The sequence below is a fragment of the Megalobrama amblycephala genome, linkage group LG12, assembly GCF_018812025.1.
Source record: "Megalobrama amblycephala isolate DHTTF-2021 linkage group LG12, ASM1881202v1, whole genome shotgun sequence".
In the NCBI taxonomy this organism is placed as follows: Eukaryota; Metazoa; Chordata; class Actinopteri; order Cypriniformes; family Xenocyprididae; genus Megalobrama; species Megalobrama amblycephala.
This window is the reverse complement of record NC_063055.1, coordinates 25270083-25286211: the sequence shown is the minus strand read 5'-3', so window position 1 is coordinate 25286211 and position 16129 is coordinate 25270083. Positions and strand designations below refer to the sequence as shown.

Sequence of the window (16129 nt, the reverse complement as noted above, 5' to 3'; positions counted from 1 at the left end):
TAATCATATGTGATGTGTTGCGCACATCACCTCTTTTCTCAAAGTGTCTGAAAACAGTTCGTTCAAAGATTCAATCTCTCTAAACCCCTTTTTTCCACGAGCATACTCTGCTCTGATTGGTCAGACGGCCCAGTCTGTTGTGATTGGTCTACTGCTTACAGCGTTTGATGGAAACAAAAAGTCTATTACCATATCTGAATTTCAGCTCTGGAGGCTTCCTCAACACTTGCATACACACACAGTGATATGAACAGTAACGATGGCATTGGTTTTTCGTATCAATTCCAGCACAAGTCCTCATCCTTTTGAAGGGCATGCAAAGTAGATTTGCAGCACTAAAAATAGCTTCTTTTCGACATGTCGACAACACAAACCAAACTCTTCCAGGCCTCAGCTACAACTACTGTGTATGAGCACGGGTGTGAGATGCGAGACTGGAATTGTTGACAACTCGTTTCGGCAGTTTAGAATTCTTTTGGGAGACAATAACTTTATTTGTCATGCACTTTGATCTTTAAAACTTTGCAGACCTTTTGCATTCACAAACAGCTATATTACACACTGCATATAAGGTAACATTCGAAAAAGCATAATTGGGGCACTTCAAAGATCCAATAATCCTGCTTGGCTCACCACACCAAACCCTGTTTGCAAGTACGGTTTGTAAATTACAGTTTAGCTCAAAATATTTGTACAGTTTTTCCACAGTGATGAAGTGTATGAATGAAGTGCTGTAATGGCTGGAGAAATAAATTCTTGTTTGTCAAGTGCAACGCGTGAGCGTCTACAAGAGGACGACAGCCGTGGCTTGAAGTTTTTAATGTCACTGGATGTCTCAGTGTCTAAGGAGATTATATCCTCCTTTGATGAAATGCCACCCTGTGTGTGTGTGTGTGTGTGTGTGTGAGAGAGAAAGAGAGAGAGAGAGAGCGAAAGGGGTTAGAGGAGGAAGGATAGAGGCAGGGGAGCAGGAGTGTTTACATAGACGTCAGAAAGATGAAGGCAATATCAAGCAGACAAGAGATCCGGGAAAGTGCGTTTGAGGGAGACTGAGATGAGGAAAAGACGGATAAAAAGAAGGTGTAGGGGGAGAGAACAAGGTACAGGAGAGGTAGGGGGAAGGGTGCGAGGAGGCAGCTGGTTTGATTAAGGGATTGTAAGGCAGTGACTCCCTACTGACCTCCTGAAATCAGTCCCCATCTCTCTTTTTAACACACCATGCAGCCATTAAACTAAAGCACTATAAAAGCACATGGCGCAAAACACAGCAGAAGCAAATCTGCAATTTCTTGTCTATCATTTTTCTGTCATATTCCAATAAGCACTGAGGTCAAACAAATAATACCAATTATGGAAAATTGACAAGTAAATAATCTTAATTACTATAAACGGACACAACATGTTCAGGTGTAACACACAGGTTACTCAACATCTAAATAAAACTAAACAAATCATTTATTTAAATGATTAATGAAGCTTACAGCAGGAAAATATTATTAGTCATGCTGATTAAAATCAACACATTCGAGCTCCCACAGAGGATAAGTCAAATCACCAGCATGTCTTTGTGTGTGTTTCCTTGCTCTTTTGTTTAATATGTGTCTATGGCATCTGACATTAACAGACAGAGGAAGGTCAGCACGATTTTGGAACAACATTCCTTTCCGAAAATTTTGTGCTAAGCCTATCCCTAGCCCTAAACCTAACCCTACCTATAACTTCTCATTAAAATCAGAGGGAAATGAGAGGTAAATAACACTGATATAGAAGCACCTAACCCTGGCTGTAAGCCTAAACTTGACATAAACTGTAAACTTGCCCCTCAAATCTAATTGATTAATTGGAATTTTGTCCCAGGATCAACAAAGATGTTGATCCAGGAACATATTGCACTTACTGACTCAATCAATTGATTTACACTCAGGTTCATTGCTACAGTTAACATTAAAAAAAAAAAAAAGAAAGAAAGAAATGTGGTGTCATTGAGTCCGCTTTGGACCGTTGCCTGAAAGAACTTTTAATGGATACTCTATTCAGCATCTGATTATAACTCCTAAACAATTTCTCTATATTGTACACTATTCACAAGTTTGGGGTCAGTGAGATTTTTTTTATTAATCAAAACTGACATTAAAGACATGCATAATTTTATAAAAGATTTCTATTTAATATAATTGCTCTTTTGAACTTTCGATTCATCAAAGAATACTGAAAAAAATATATCACGGTTTCCACAAAAATATTAAGCAGCACAACTGTTTCAACACTGATAATAATAATAAATGTTTCTTGAGCAGCAAATCAGCATATTAGAATGATTTCTGAAGGATCATGTGACACTGAAGATTGGAGTAATGATGCTGAAAATTCAGCTTTGCCATCACGAATAAACTACTTTTTGAAATATATAAAATAGAAAACTTTAATTTATTTTAAATTGTAAAAAACAAAAAAAAACATAAAACACAATATATTGTTTTTAATCTATTTGATCAAACAAATGTAGCCTTGGTGAACCTAAGGGGCTTCTTTCAAATAATTGTAAAAATCTTACCATCTATTTTTGAATAGTAGAGTATTTCATCTTGTTTATATCATTAATAAAATGGTTACTTACCCTTAAAATTAGATGCATTTATTTGATAAGCTAATATATTAAGACTTCTATTAGAGAAAGTATATATTGAATAAAGTGTTTTAACCCCATTGACAAATTGTTTGTGTTTGTTTGTTTGTTTGTTTTATCTATCAAATCTTTAAAAAAAAATTGTGAAATGTATGCTTAAAGTAAGAAAAAAAAAATTGTCATTGGGTTAATATTTATCTAACAAATCTTATTATATCATACATTTAGATTTTAATTTTTTAACTTTAAAGTGATTTTTCAATATTTTACTGTTTAAACCAGATCAAAATACTGGTCATGAAGATGATTTGTAAGTGTAGGCACAAATGCAAACAGAACCATTGCATACATGTACTCACGTACACAGCTATTCAATATAAAGCATATTTAGAGCTGTATGGTAGGTTTCAAAGAGGGCAATTTTCCATTTCTTTCATCTGAAATAATTTTCCTCTCAGCTGTTCAAAGCATAGACCTGAACTCAGTGAGCCTTTCCTCTTTCTATTCCTTCTGTTCAATCACTCGTCAGTCATTCACCTCCCTCCATTTCCCAAGTCTCTATTCCACACTTCAGTGTTTTGTTACCTTCTCTTCCTCAGTCTGTTTTCTTCTTCTTCCTCAGAAAATTCCCTAAACTCATCATTTCTCCTTTCTACATTGTATTTCTCTCTATTTTTCTCTCAGACCCTTTTAATCTTTTATAATCTAGTTCACTTACTCAGCCTAAGTGAACTTTATTTTAGGCTTGTTTTGCACAAGGGATTGTTAGAAATAACTGTGTGTGTGTTTTTGCTGGGGCCAAAGGAAAACACGCAAATACCTTTTACCAGCTTACAAAAACATGAAATAAACACAGGTTTTGTAGGTCCCTACAGTAAAGGTTATCCAGGTTTCACTGCCTGACACGACAAACCTGATACACGCACATGCTGACAAATTCTCACAACAGCAGCTCTCACATTTGACACGCTTCTAAACATTGAAATTACAAACCTAGCATGACTAAAAACAGGCCCCAAGTCTCATGTGTGTGTGTGTTTGTGCAAAACAATAGTGAAATGCTTAGATATATTTGCCCTTCATAGTTGGAATTAGTCACCTGGAAATATATTTCTATCCCCATCAGCCAAAAACTCAACTACAGACACTTACACACACACACAAACACACGTGTATAAACACACAAACTTAATATATGCTCAAACAAACCCAGATGTAGGCATAAACAATGTAGATGGCTGCATGAACGAATATTAAACCATCTGATTACACAAACATGCACACACACACAAAATCTTGGGCACTAGTTTGACAGCTGATTACTGTGCTCCGTTTGTTTCCAAAGCCAGGCTTCCCCTAAGGACGTCCTATTACACTCAAAGTAAAGTAGAACAGAGAGAGAGAGAGAGAGAGCGCATGCAAGATAAGAGGGCTGTCTGTAATCCTCTATTAAACTACATTTACTAGTATGTACATATACATTTATTTTGGCATACATGCATTATCTATGAGAACAATATGATATAGCTACACCTCAAATGTGCATTTTGTACATCACGTCATTAAGTGCATAGCAAAATAAACACTACAACTAATCATCCATATAAGCACATCTGCCTTGCTTGGAGAATAACAAGATAAAAGCGACATTGAGCTTCAAACTATGTCATCTCATCTTACAGACAAGGAGCTGCTGTTTCTCTGGGTGAATTGAAATACAAAGGAATTACTTAATAGGAAATCCCTTCAAATTAACCTTCCATTTCCCTTGGGATATCAAAACTCTGATAAAGTCGCACAATGCATAAGCCGCTCTGCTTATTTAGAAACACATATTTAGACTATTCAACCCAACAGAAAAAGATTTTCTGTAAAAAAAAAAAAAAAAAAAAGGAGAGAAAGGGATAGACAGCAATGAGGCAAAAAAAAAATGAATGATGAATGAAGAGCAAGAGGGGGATGGAAACAGAAGTGTGCTTCCCTCAGAGGAAAGAGAGAGAATTTTACCAGAGGGTAACTGAGCCGTCTAACACTGCAGTCTTACAAACTCCCCAACCTATATGCCTTACAAACACAAACTGCCAGATAAGGTTTTTTAAAAAAAAAGGAACAACATCAGCAATATTTTTTCTAACTGATAAATAAACACAAAACAGCCACAAAAAACCACACATCTTGATACATTTATCATTTAGTCACAATGTCTGTAAATAACAACTCACCATGTATAACCTTTCAAAAGCCACAATTATCTACACTTCCCAGCAATGCTATCAACAACATCAGCCGTTGTGGCCAAGCAATGCTCTCCTCAGCACTTACACTCTCTCATGTTACCACTGAGACTCCTGGAGGGTATGGTTACCTGCTAATATCAGTAAGAAATCATTCCAGCATAAAGTAATTTACATTGATCGCTAAATGTCTATAGATGGAAAAATGCAAGTCAAGGGTCAGCTCTCTTCAAAGATATCTTCTATTCTTTCCATTTTTTCCACTAACAGCATCTCTACACACTGACACATTGCCTTCAGCAATATTTCATAATAGAGCTCTGAAGAAAAGAGTTAGCAAAACCAATTTGACCTGATTTGATTTCATCCTCATGACCTTAATAGCCCTTGCCTCATTTCCCCATTTCTTTCTTTTCTTTTTCCCTCCCCCTCTCCCTCACATCTTTTCCTCCTCTTTTGGTCTTACCAGTGACGGTGATGAGCATCGGGGCCACCAATGGACGGTTGTTGTCCAGTTTCCGACTGAGGCGAATCTCCCCACTTGTGTGGTTCAACAGCAGCAGGTGCAGCTCATTTCCACGATCTATAGTGTAGTAGAGACGATCCGAAACATCTGGGTCATGGGCTGGAACTCGCCCAATGACCCCACTTGGGAAGGTGTTGGATCGATTGGATACAAAGTTGTTAAAGATGATTTGAAAGTCTTGCATTTGGGGCACATTATCATTCTGGTCAACCAGTCGAATGCGCACAGTGGCACGGCTGACTAGCGGCGCTGACGTGGCCTGGACGACAATTACATACTCGTTCCGTGTTTCATAGTCAAGGTCAATTAGAGAGGTGAGTTCACCTGAAAAAATGTCCATCTGGAAGATTTCTGGAATATTGCCTTCCACAATTTGATACATAATCTGAGCGTTTGGGCCCTCATCTGGATCGGTTGCTGTAATTTGAGCCACGACGGACCCAACGGCGCTATTCTCCTTGACTAGAACCTCAAAATCGTCAGCAGGGAACACTGGAGCATTGTCATTGACATCCATAACACTGACTTGAATGTGTACAGGTGTACGCTGAGGTGGAACACCGCGATCCACTGCAAATGCAGTCAGCTCGTAGAAGGGAACACTTTCACGGTCAAGTCTCCTGACGGTTCGGACTATTCCAGAGGTTGGTTCAATAGTGAAATCACCATCACCATCCTCTCCATTTTGGAACGTATACTGGACACGGCCATTGGCATGAGCATCACGGTCAGTAGCAGAGATTTGTAGGACACTAGTGAAAGGTGGAGCATCCTCACTGACTCCACCCTGATACCTGGGGCTCAGGAACTGAGGTGCGTTGTCATTTACATCATTAACGTTGACCTCCACATATGTGGTGTCAGATTTCTGTGGGATTCCATTGTCACGAGCAGTGATGGCAAGAGTGTAAGTCATCTGGTCTTCATAGTCTAGTTCAGCTTGAAGTGTGATCGCTCCAGATGCAGCATCGATACGAAACTGTGGAATATTGTCTTCCAGGTAGTAAGTGATACGTGCATTTTCTCCAACATCATCATCTGTAGCACTTATGACCACCACGGTGCTGCCAGGAGGCCGGTCCTCATTCACACTTACTGAATAATGAGCGCTCTGGAATACGGGCCGGTGTGTATTGGCATCTGTGATGTTGATGTGCACCTGACAGGTGTCGTGGAGAGTTCTGTCAGAAGCAGTGACTGTTAGCACATAGCGACGTTCCTGTTTGTAGTCCAAAGGCAGTGCTAGGGAGACAAGTCCTCCACCACTTGCTGTGCTAATGGCAAAGCGATTACGTGTGTTTCCACCGGTGATTTGATATGTGACGGCGCTATTCACATCACGGTCAACTGCGGTTACGCTGACCACACTTGTTCCAACAGCTGCGTCTTCATTTAGTCTGACATAATACTCTTTTTGTAGAAATTCTGGTCGGTTATCGTTAACATCCATTACTGTGATCGTAACACTAGCTGTGGCGGAAAGAGGTGGGGCGCCATAATCTCGAGCCTCAACACCAAAGAAGTAGTGCTCTACCGATTCACGGTCAAGCTCTGAGCTCACTGTTACCCAACCAGTGGCACCGTTGATAACAAATGGTGTATCTGTGCCAGTCCCCGTCAAACGGTATTCCAGGCGTGCGTTGTCACCATTATCTGTATCAATAGCTTGTATGTGGAGAATAGAGTGACCAATAGGAGCGCTCTCCAGCACTGTAGCCTGGAAAGGTGTTGATACAAAGATGGGTGGATTATCGTTGACATCGGTGACTTGCACACTCACAATTCCGGTGTTGTTGGAAAGAGGGGGGCGGCCATTGTCCTGAGCCCGCAGTCGTAGCGTGTACTCACGTTCTGTCTCAAAATCCAGTGGCGCGACCACCTGGATTTCTCCAGTAACACTGTCAATAGCAAACTGTCCTCGGCTGTTCCCACTGATTATGTTGTAGTGCACAGCAGCATTCCCATCTTTATCCTGGTCCGAAGCGCTGACTCTGAGGATTTCGGAATGTGGTCGAACATCCTCCCTAACTGCGACCACGTAGCGCTTTTGACTGAACTGTGGAACATTGTCATTCTCATCTAACACAGTGATATGGACGCTAACAGTGGCTGACCGTGGGCCTGGCTCTCTCCCCTGGTCGCTTGCTTCCACCAGCAATGTATAACGCTCATTTGCTTCTCTGTCAACAATACCTCGTGTCGTGATCAAGCCTGATCGTGGATCGATCTCAAAAGCAGAGCGTGCAACAGGTGCACTTTCTCCAATAAACCTGTAGCGTATATTAGCATTTGTCGGCGAGTCAAGATCTGTTGCTCGTAGCTGCAGGATAGGATAACCCTCTTCCACATTCTCTCGAATGGTCTCACGGTACTCTGTTTGCTCAAACACGGGAGAGTGATCATTACGGTCAGCCACGGTGATGGTCACCATAGTTGTTCCAGACAGGCGTGGTGAGCCATGGTCTGTGGCAGTAATTCTGAAGTAGTGCAAGTCCATGTGTTCACGATCCAGAATGTGTGTGGTGGTGAGAAGGCCAGTAATTGGGTCAATTTGGAAGTAATCCATGGACCTGCTGTTCATTAAAGGGGCCATGCTGTAACTGAGTCTGCCTGCCTCACCAGCATCAGGGTCCTCAGCTGTCATAGTTATGACTGAGGTACCAGGAGGCTGGTTCTCAGCTACCTGAACCTGGTAGTTATATTGGGGGAAATGGGGATGGCGATTAGCAGCTCTACGGGAGCGCCCAACAGGAGGGATACCTGTATGCTCTTCGTTGTACTCTTGCTCCTCTCCTCTCTGCACTTCATCACTCTCTACTACTTTTAGTTTCTCACTGTACTGATCTTTTTGTGTGTTTCCCACTTCATCTACACTATATTTAAGCTCATTTTGTTCAGTCCACATTCCCTCTTTGTTTTCATCACTGTCTCTTTCCGACTGAGAGGTGCCATTGCCTTGACCTTTTTCTTTTCTTCTCAGTAAATCTGTCTCTTCTAACACTGCCTCTTCCTTTGTGTCTTCTGCAATCACCCACTCTATGCTTTCCTCCCTTTCTCCCTCTACAGGCTGTCTGTCACCCTCCCCCCTTCCCTCCCCTTTCACCCCGCCCTCTATCTGTCCCTCCCTCCTACCGCACTCATCCGCGGCTTCCAGCTGCTCCTCTTGCTGACTGACACCCTCAGCTTGTAATGACACCCGTTTACCGGACTTTAATTGCGGCTGCGTGGCTCCCCCATCGGCGGTTAAGCTGTCGTCGGCGCCGTAGTCACCACACTCTGCACGCGCACCGGAGCAAGGGGAACGTGCGCTTTCCCCTCTTACAAAGTCGCGCTCTTCACTGCCAGAAACATTTTGAGTTTCATTTGTATTTTGATCGCCAGGACTGTTGTTGTTGTTGTTGGTGTGGTTATCATTACGATTTTTGGCGTAGTTGTTGTTATTGTTACTGTTCCAATTCCTCAGCAACAAACTTTCAGCAAAGTCACTCGAGTAAGCGAGCTCGTGCACGGAGACTGGCGCTGTCCACTGAGCGGGTGCTGAATATTCTCTCGCGCGCTCTGTGCGATTGCCTCGCGTGTGAATGTGTGAGTCACGAAAACGTTTAGGAAAGTTTAGCTCTATTAGGAGGTAGATATGTGATGCATTATGACCCCTGGGAGTGCCAGTAGCAGATGAGTCAGAGTTGTGTACATCACCGGTATACGAAGGAGCAGCGCTGATTCCAATTGATCTATTGTAATGAGCTTTTCTGTCATCAAAGCAAGTCCCAGTTCTGACCCAGTCAGCCTGTGTCATTAAATCCAGAGCATCAGTCCGTTTAGAATACTTCCGTGAACTATCAGACTTTGCATGCACAAATTGTACTTTTGAGTTGTTATTTGAAGATGTGGTGTTTGTATTTTCTATTGCTTGCCTTCCACAAACAGCGTAGCGCCTCAGAGAAATGTTGAACCGGTGCCAGTTACTGCTGTGCCAGGCTGGATGCCTTTCAGAACAACCTGTGATCCGGTGTGACTCGAGACATCTGCTTGCTTCGCTTCCAAGCCTTAGGGAGAGCTGCCGCGCGCACGGTTCCGAGCACCCGCGGGTATACCCAAAGCCTGACCCGTTCCAGCCCTCTCTGGTGAGATCGATAACATTCAGGGTACCTGAAAGGGGACGGTCCGCTGTCGCTTTGTGCAATTTATTGGCGTCCGAAACCACATTAGAATGAGAATGGGCTTTTAATAACGACCGAGTTGGTGTCTTGGCAATGGAAAACACCCGTTTGGGGTGACATGGGCAGTGTTTAGGCCTGGATTTGTTATCTGCGGGTCCAGAGTTATCCAACACGCTTTGTGCAACGACCCTGTCCGTGCCGAGGCGCGTCTGTGGCCGCGAGCGCGTTCTAGTCCTTTGTATAGTCCTCTTTTTGCCATACTGAACCGGAGAGGAGAGAACACGAGAAACAACGCCCTTCTCTCCGCTGCCACCGTTATTCCAAAAAGGCTGGTGATGACAGCGTCCGGTGTGCGCCGCTGGTTCTGATACCCATGTATTAGAATTCGTACTCAACGGACCTGAGGAGGTTCCCACTGTACTAGACCGTAAGCATTGCAATTCCTGTCCACGCGACCGTACCGTCCGTGCAGGGTGGATCTTCCAATAGCCCCCAGCCAAAGCCCCCGTTACCGTTCCGTCGGGCAGGCTGGCGATTTGAGCGTCTCCGGGGGCTGGGTGGGTGCACAGAAAGCGGCAGCACGGCCCTGCTGCACTCCCCGGGAAAACAGTGAACAAAGAGCTGAGGAGAAGGAGAAACAGAAGCGGCGAAAGCGAGCCCAAGTCCAGTAGCAGTGCAGCCATTAGTCTGGTGAAATCCTTTCTCTCTCTCCCCCCTTTCTCCCCTCTCTCTGAACCGAAGTGTCTCTCTTTCTCTCTCCAAACGCCGGCTAAGTGGCCAGCTCATCCACCACCGCCCGACTCCTTCCGCCGTGCTCCCCGGTCGCTCGGTGATCCCGGGAAGCTCGCATCTACTCTCGGTGTTTGGTAGAGCTCCGGCTAGCAGCGACACGAGCGCAGCATCTCTCATTCACATCCAACATGGCTCACAGCGAACCCGGTGCTACCCTCACTCCTCCCCCTCTCGTTTCTTTCTTTCTCTCCTCCTCTCTCTCTCGCTCTCGCTCTCTTTCTCGTTCTCTCATACGGGAATGGTTCGTTCCAGTGTGCGCAAGGCTGTTTCCTCACTCAGATGACGCCATGTCCACCGCTGGAGAGGTAGCCTACTACAAACTTGACAACCAATCAATAACAAAATGAAAACAATATCATTAATTAGTCGCGTTAACACGTGAAAATGGATCAGAATGTTTATTTTTCAATAAAAACATTCAAATTATATAATGTTAATTCCACCCTCTGTATCCTAAAATATAGGCAAGCCTACTGATTTCTTCCATAATAACACCTGTAACAGAAAGCCACATGATGATGTCTCAAAGTGGATAAGCCCTGATCAATGGCAAAAATAGATAAGACACCATATAATGTAAAAAAGAACTAAAAAAAAAAAAAAAAAAAAAAATGTAATATGAATATAATACAATTTTACCATATACCAATTTATAAAAGTTACAATTTTTAAGTCTTTTACAGTAAAATGAATTTTAAAACTAAATCTGTTAGGCTCATCTGTTTTTGTTTTTTCTTTGCCGTGTATTTTATTGTGCTCTAAATATATATGATGAACTATATCCTACATAAAATGTTTAATCAGCAAAATGTCAAGCATATTCTTTGTATTTAGTGTGTGGAAACAAAACTGTATATTAAAGGATTAGTCCACTTTTAAATAAACTTTTAAAAGTCCAAATTGCAGTTTCAGTGCAGCTTCAAATGGCTTTAAACGATACTAGACGAGGAATAAGGGTCTTATCTAGCGAATCGATCGGTCATTTTCGAAAAATAATATTTTATAAATATATTCATAAATATACGTTTATGCTTTATAAACACAAAATATCGCCTTGAACGTACTTCCCGTTTTCGCATTCTTCAAAACGTAAGTAGAATAGGGAAGGCGTAGGATTTTCAGCGTAAGCGTTTTGAAGAATGCGAAAACGGGAAGTACGTTCAAGGCGATATTTTGTGTTTATAAAGCATAAACGGTTGTATTTTTTTTTTCCGAAAATGACTGATCGTTTCGCTAGATAAGACCCTTATTCCTCGTCTGGTATCGTTTAAAGCCCTTTGAAGCAGCACTGAAACTGTAATTTGGACCTTCAACCTGTTGGTAGCCGTTGAAGTCCACTATAAGGAGAATAATCCTGGAATGTTTTCCTCAAACACCTTAATTTCTTTTCGACTGACGAAAGAAAGACATGAACATCTTGGATGACATGGGGGTGAGTTAATTATCAGGAAAAGTTTATTTAAAAGTGAACTAATCCTTTAACGTCAATGGGGGGTTTGGGAGCGGATGGGGGTTTTGTGTTTGTAACAATCAGTTGGTGTCCACCTGTGACGTCATGTCTTATTCACTCTTCGATTTCCCGAGGCGTATTTTTTCAGTGTATTGCATTAATATCACATTTTCTTTCTTTTTTTGACAGCTCTACCTCCTACCCAGTAGACACGGTCTCATTTTAAATGTATTGTTTGACATGGAGACATTTTTTATATAATTTTTTTCTTTCCTGTTTTAAATCACACCGCATGTGGGTGAATTCAGAGGCGCGTGTCACAGCCCTGCATGGCGGATGTGAAATCCACGCTTAGTCAGAAATAGACTTGCGCGGTACAAAAACCAATCTGTGTCTCGCAGTCTGCCTGCCACTGACACGGTTGGAACGAATCCACGAATGTTGAAAAATTCATACGGCTCAATTATACTGTGCGCGCGCGAACGCCCTCTCTCTCCCTCGATAAGCTGCCCTCGCTCGTTCCCCACTGTTCTCATGCTGTAGTCTGAGCAGAGATGACTGTGGTAAAGGACTTGTGCTTTCTGTGTGCAGTAACCAGTGATGTCTGAAGCAGAAATAAATGATTTGCGAATTTTCCTCGTTGACTGTGGAGGATGAGATTCATGTCTAGTCTTTCTGCGGGTGCGCCTGTGTCTATGTCTAGACGCTTGATGGTATTATATCACACAGTCACGGCAGCCCTAAATCACATTAAGTGAAGAGGAGAGGGATTCCCATAACTGAGAGCTTCCTCTGTGAAACCTGACTGATAGACTGATGGGTAACACGCCTGCAATTCAGCGGATCGCCAAACACCCTCTGGGATGTGTGCAATCATATTTAGTGTTACTCATCATTCCCCCATAATTCAAATTCTTGCACGTCATGAAAATACATATGTCTTTTAAGCTCATTTCTCAATGTCCACACTGGTGGATGATGATAAAACTTTTTATTCACTAGTAATTTTATAAGGATTTATATGTTAGAGAGCATTCACAGTATGGTGCTTGTCATGGGTTTGATTCCCTGCATGGAAGTCACTTGAAACGAATGGACTGCAAGTCACATTTAAGCATCTGCCAAATGCATAAATGTAAATGGATTTTATGTGAGTGCAACAAAGATACTAAAATTACTCCAGGAAAACATTTAAAAACAATCTCTAAACCAATCATATATGTTGTATGATCAAATGTGAAGTCAAGATTCATAAAATTACCCCAAGCTAAACATATAAAAAGTGTGTATAAGTGTATTATACCTGTTTTCATGTATATGTTGGAACCAATGATGCAAAAATCCATTAAATTTCCCAAGGTAAAAATGGTTTTAATGGTAAAAAAAACTGTAAAAATGCTACAGTGAATAACTGTTCATTGGTTCACAGAAAGTTTCCGTACTATATATATGGTGAATAACTGTAATAGATCTAGCGGTGCATTTAATGTAATTTTACGGTAAAATACTGTTTAATTTACAGTTTTTGGAAGTGAAAAAATAAATTGTATCATTTACAGTGAAAAAACATAAATTAACATTCCCAGAATTCCCTGCGTGACACTTCACATTTGATGTATTTTCATTGAAATAACTGTTTCTTCTTAGTTTTTTCTAATCAGTTATGTACATTTGGGTTTTATGTTATATCTAATGTTGTTAAATTAATGTTTATTGCATTTTTAAAATTTCATGTGTTACCATGATGGTGTTTAGTGTTTGTGTGAATGACACTGTGAACCTTCTATATATTATATTGTCCTTCTCAGCTTGTGGAAAAGCTGCTTGTGATGAACTTTGATTTATCATGTGACTTATCACCACTGTGTTTGGTGGTTGTCAGTGTATTACAAAGGTACAAAAGAGATATTAGTACTTCATTAGGTTGGAAAAAATGTACATTATATCAGATAATGGAATACAGTTTTTTACCGTAAATTTAACAGAATATTTTCTATGTTGCTACCGTGTTTTTTTTATGGTAAAGTTCTGGCAACCACAGCTGCTGTTTTTTTATCGTAAATTTTACAGTGAGTGATCTGATGTATATCTATAAACCAAATGTGAACAAAAAACAATGAAATTACAACTGGTAAAACAATAAAAAAAAAATCTCTAGGCCTACATCAGTAACAAATTAGTATAGGCTACTAAATCTAATCTGATGAATATCTTGGATCAAATGTAAATGCAACGTGAAGACAAAAAAACAAACAAAAAAATTTTAAAATGTTAAAAAAAAATGCCCTCATGTCCTGGGCTCAGTTGGTGTCCTGCTGACTGCTGAGATCCACAGCTTATGTCTCACAGGCATTAGTTTCTGTGGATTTTGAAGTTGGAATTCAAAGTGAGTAAAAAAAAAGAAAGAAAAAAAGGCAGTCTCATGTATTTCTGTGGGTCCAAAACCACAAGAACCATGTTCAATTTTAAAGGGCTTCAATATCAAGCACAGTCTTGTTATATTCATGCCTGCATCAACTTTGCACTAAACATAGCATTGCACAAAATTATTAATAAGACTCCTAGCTGCATGAGACTAAAAAAGACAGTCTATTCTATACGGCTTTTGTGTGTGCGGGTTAAGAGATGAGAAGAGAGAAGAGAGAGTGAGAGCTCTAATAGGCTGATTTGTAATCCCCAAAAATCCAGCCTGCGGATTACAGGGGTGCACACTTCACAGAGCACACCTGAGGTCCTTTAACTCACATGCACACACATACACTAAAACACATTCAGGTAAGCTGTCAGCTGCAAGGCCGTACCTATTCTATGAGTTACCATGGGAACGGCAAGAGTAGGGGGTACGTTCCATCAAGAAGAGGGGTTTGTGATTGTGTCTCACCAGCACTGTTGATCTGTAAATGTTCGCATCCGGCAGACCCCCACACACACAACCCTGTCCTCTCTGTTCACCCCGCAAACCCCTCCCCTGTGGCCAGAGCAGCAGGTGGCCAGTGAGCATCCAGTGAGCATCTGTCACGGCTGGGCCTGAACGGGCAGGCGGCTATAATACATATTCACAAGAGAGAGAGAGAGACGGCCAGATAATAGCAGACATACTGCGATGGCCTTTTTTTTTTTATTTGCTAGCCTATATACAGTTATATAAGCACGGGTGCATGTAGGCAAAATGCAGAAAGTGAGATTTAAATAATGCACTTTGTATTTACAAATCTCAAGCATTTTTTTTTCTGACACCTACACACACACCCTAATCTGTCTCTCAAAATACAACCGCCTCTTCAAGACACACAGAGCCCTTGAGATACGGCTGAAGGCATATGGTGTCAATTGGGTGGAGTGTGCTGAGCATTGCGAGACTGTTACCACATAAAATCTGTGCCTGGTGAGCGCGAATTAATTAAAATGATGCGCACGTGAGCTGAACCTGAATATTCAATGTGGCTCCACTCACACCCAGAATTCATTAAGGCCAAGTAAACTCAGCACACGCCCCCACCACAGGACCCGTCCCCGGCTCGTGCATAAGCGCTTCGCGCCGCTGTTGCCCGGGAGCATATAGTGATGTCATTAGCAATTTTAGAGGATTATGGGATTACGAACACTGTATGTTCGTTATCTGCCGCATGGTTATTGGATTTCGACATGGAGCTCTCGTAATTTAACTTCTGAATGACTCTTAAAGCAGGCCGTGCGCTCTCTCCCTCGTTCGTTTAGGTGAAAAGTTGGAATTAGTCCATCCGTGCCCACACGCGCAGTCGCGCACCCTTCAAAACGTGTTATCATCGCATTACTGACGCATCACTCCCATTTCATAAACAAACACAGCAGTCTGCTGTTCGCAGTCTATTCCGACATAATGGTGATTCATAGCAAAGAAATATAAGTGCAGAGGGCTGAAAAATGAACACAGCTGGATGATAAAGACTATTTATAATAGTAATGATAACATCACAACTTATAATGATAAATTAGAACATTTTACTATATTTTTGAAAATGCAAGGGAGGGTCATAACTGAATGTAAGATCAACTGGAAAAATAAGGATTTACTAAAGGATTTTATCAAATAGTCAAATGTTTTAATTTTATTTCAAAATAAAACATGCAATAAAATAAACTATAATAAACAATATTAACTATTGTACACCTAAAACAAAATGTTATGGACATTTTAAATATACAGACAGAGAATGTAAGCTGTAAAACACTTTTCCTTGACTGGTGATCATTGATATTTACTGACTTACTGAGCTTTTAAATCCAATCAAATTTAAATGGGTTAAGGTGTCTGTGGCAGATCGGTTATGATTTTTTTCAGGTTCTTGTTAATACTCTAGT

The 16129-nt window shown here is 41.3% G+C and overlaps 1 protein-coding gene across 3 annotated transcripts in view; it reads right to left on the bottom strand.

Annotated features, from left to right (window-relative positions):
- The window catches only part of celsr3 (cadherin, EGF LAG seven-pass G-type receptor 3), a 53089-nt gene extending 42327 nt beyond the window's left edge, over nt 1–10762 (bottom strand). Inside the window, exon 1 of one of the 3 annotated variants that reach the window (XM_048209986.1) lies at nt 5327–10762. In XM_048209986.1, the coding sequence (XP_048065943.1) occupies nt 5327–10229 (4903 nt within the window). In that variant the 5' untranslated portion in view covers nt 10230–10762. The remainder of the gene's footprint in view (nt 1–5326) is intronic. The other 2 variants (XM_048209985.1, XM_048209984.1) reach the window with 2 other exon arrangements.
- Between the last annotated feature and the right edge of the window lie 5367 nt (nt 10763–16129).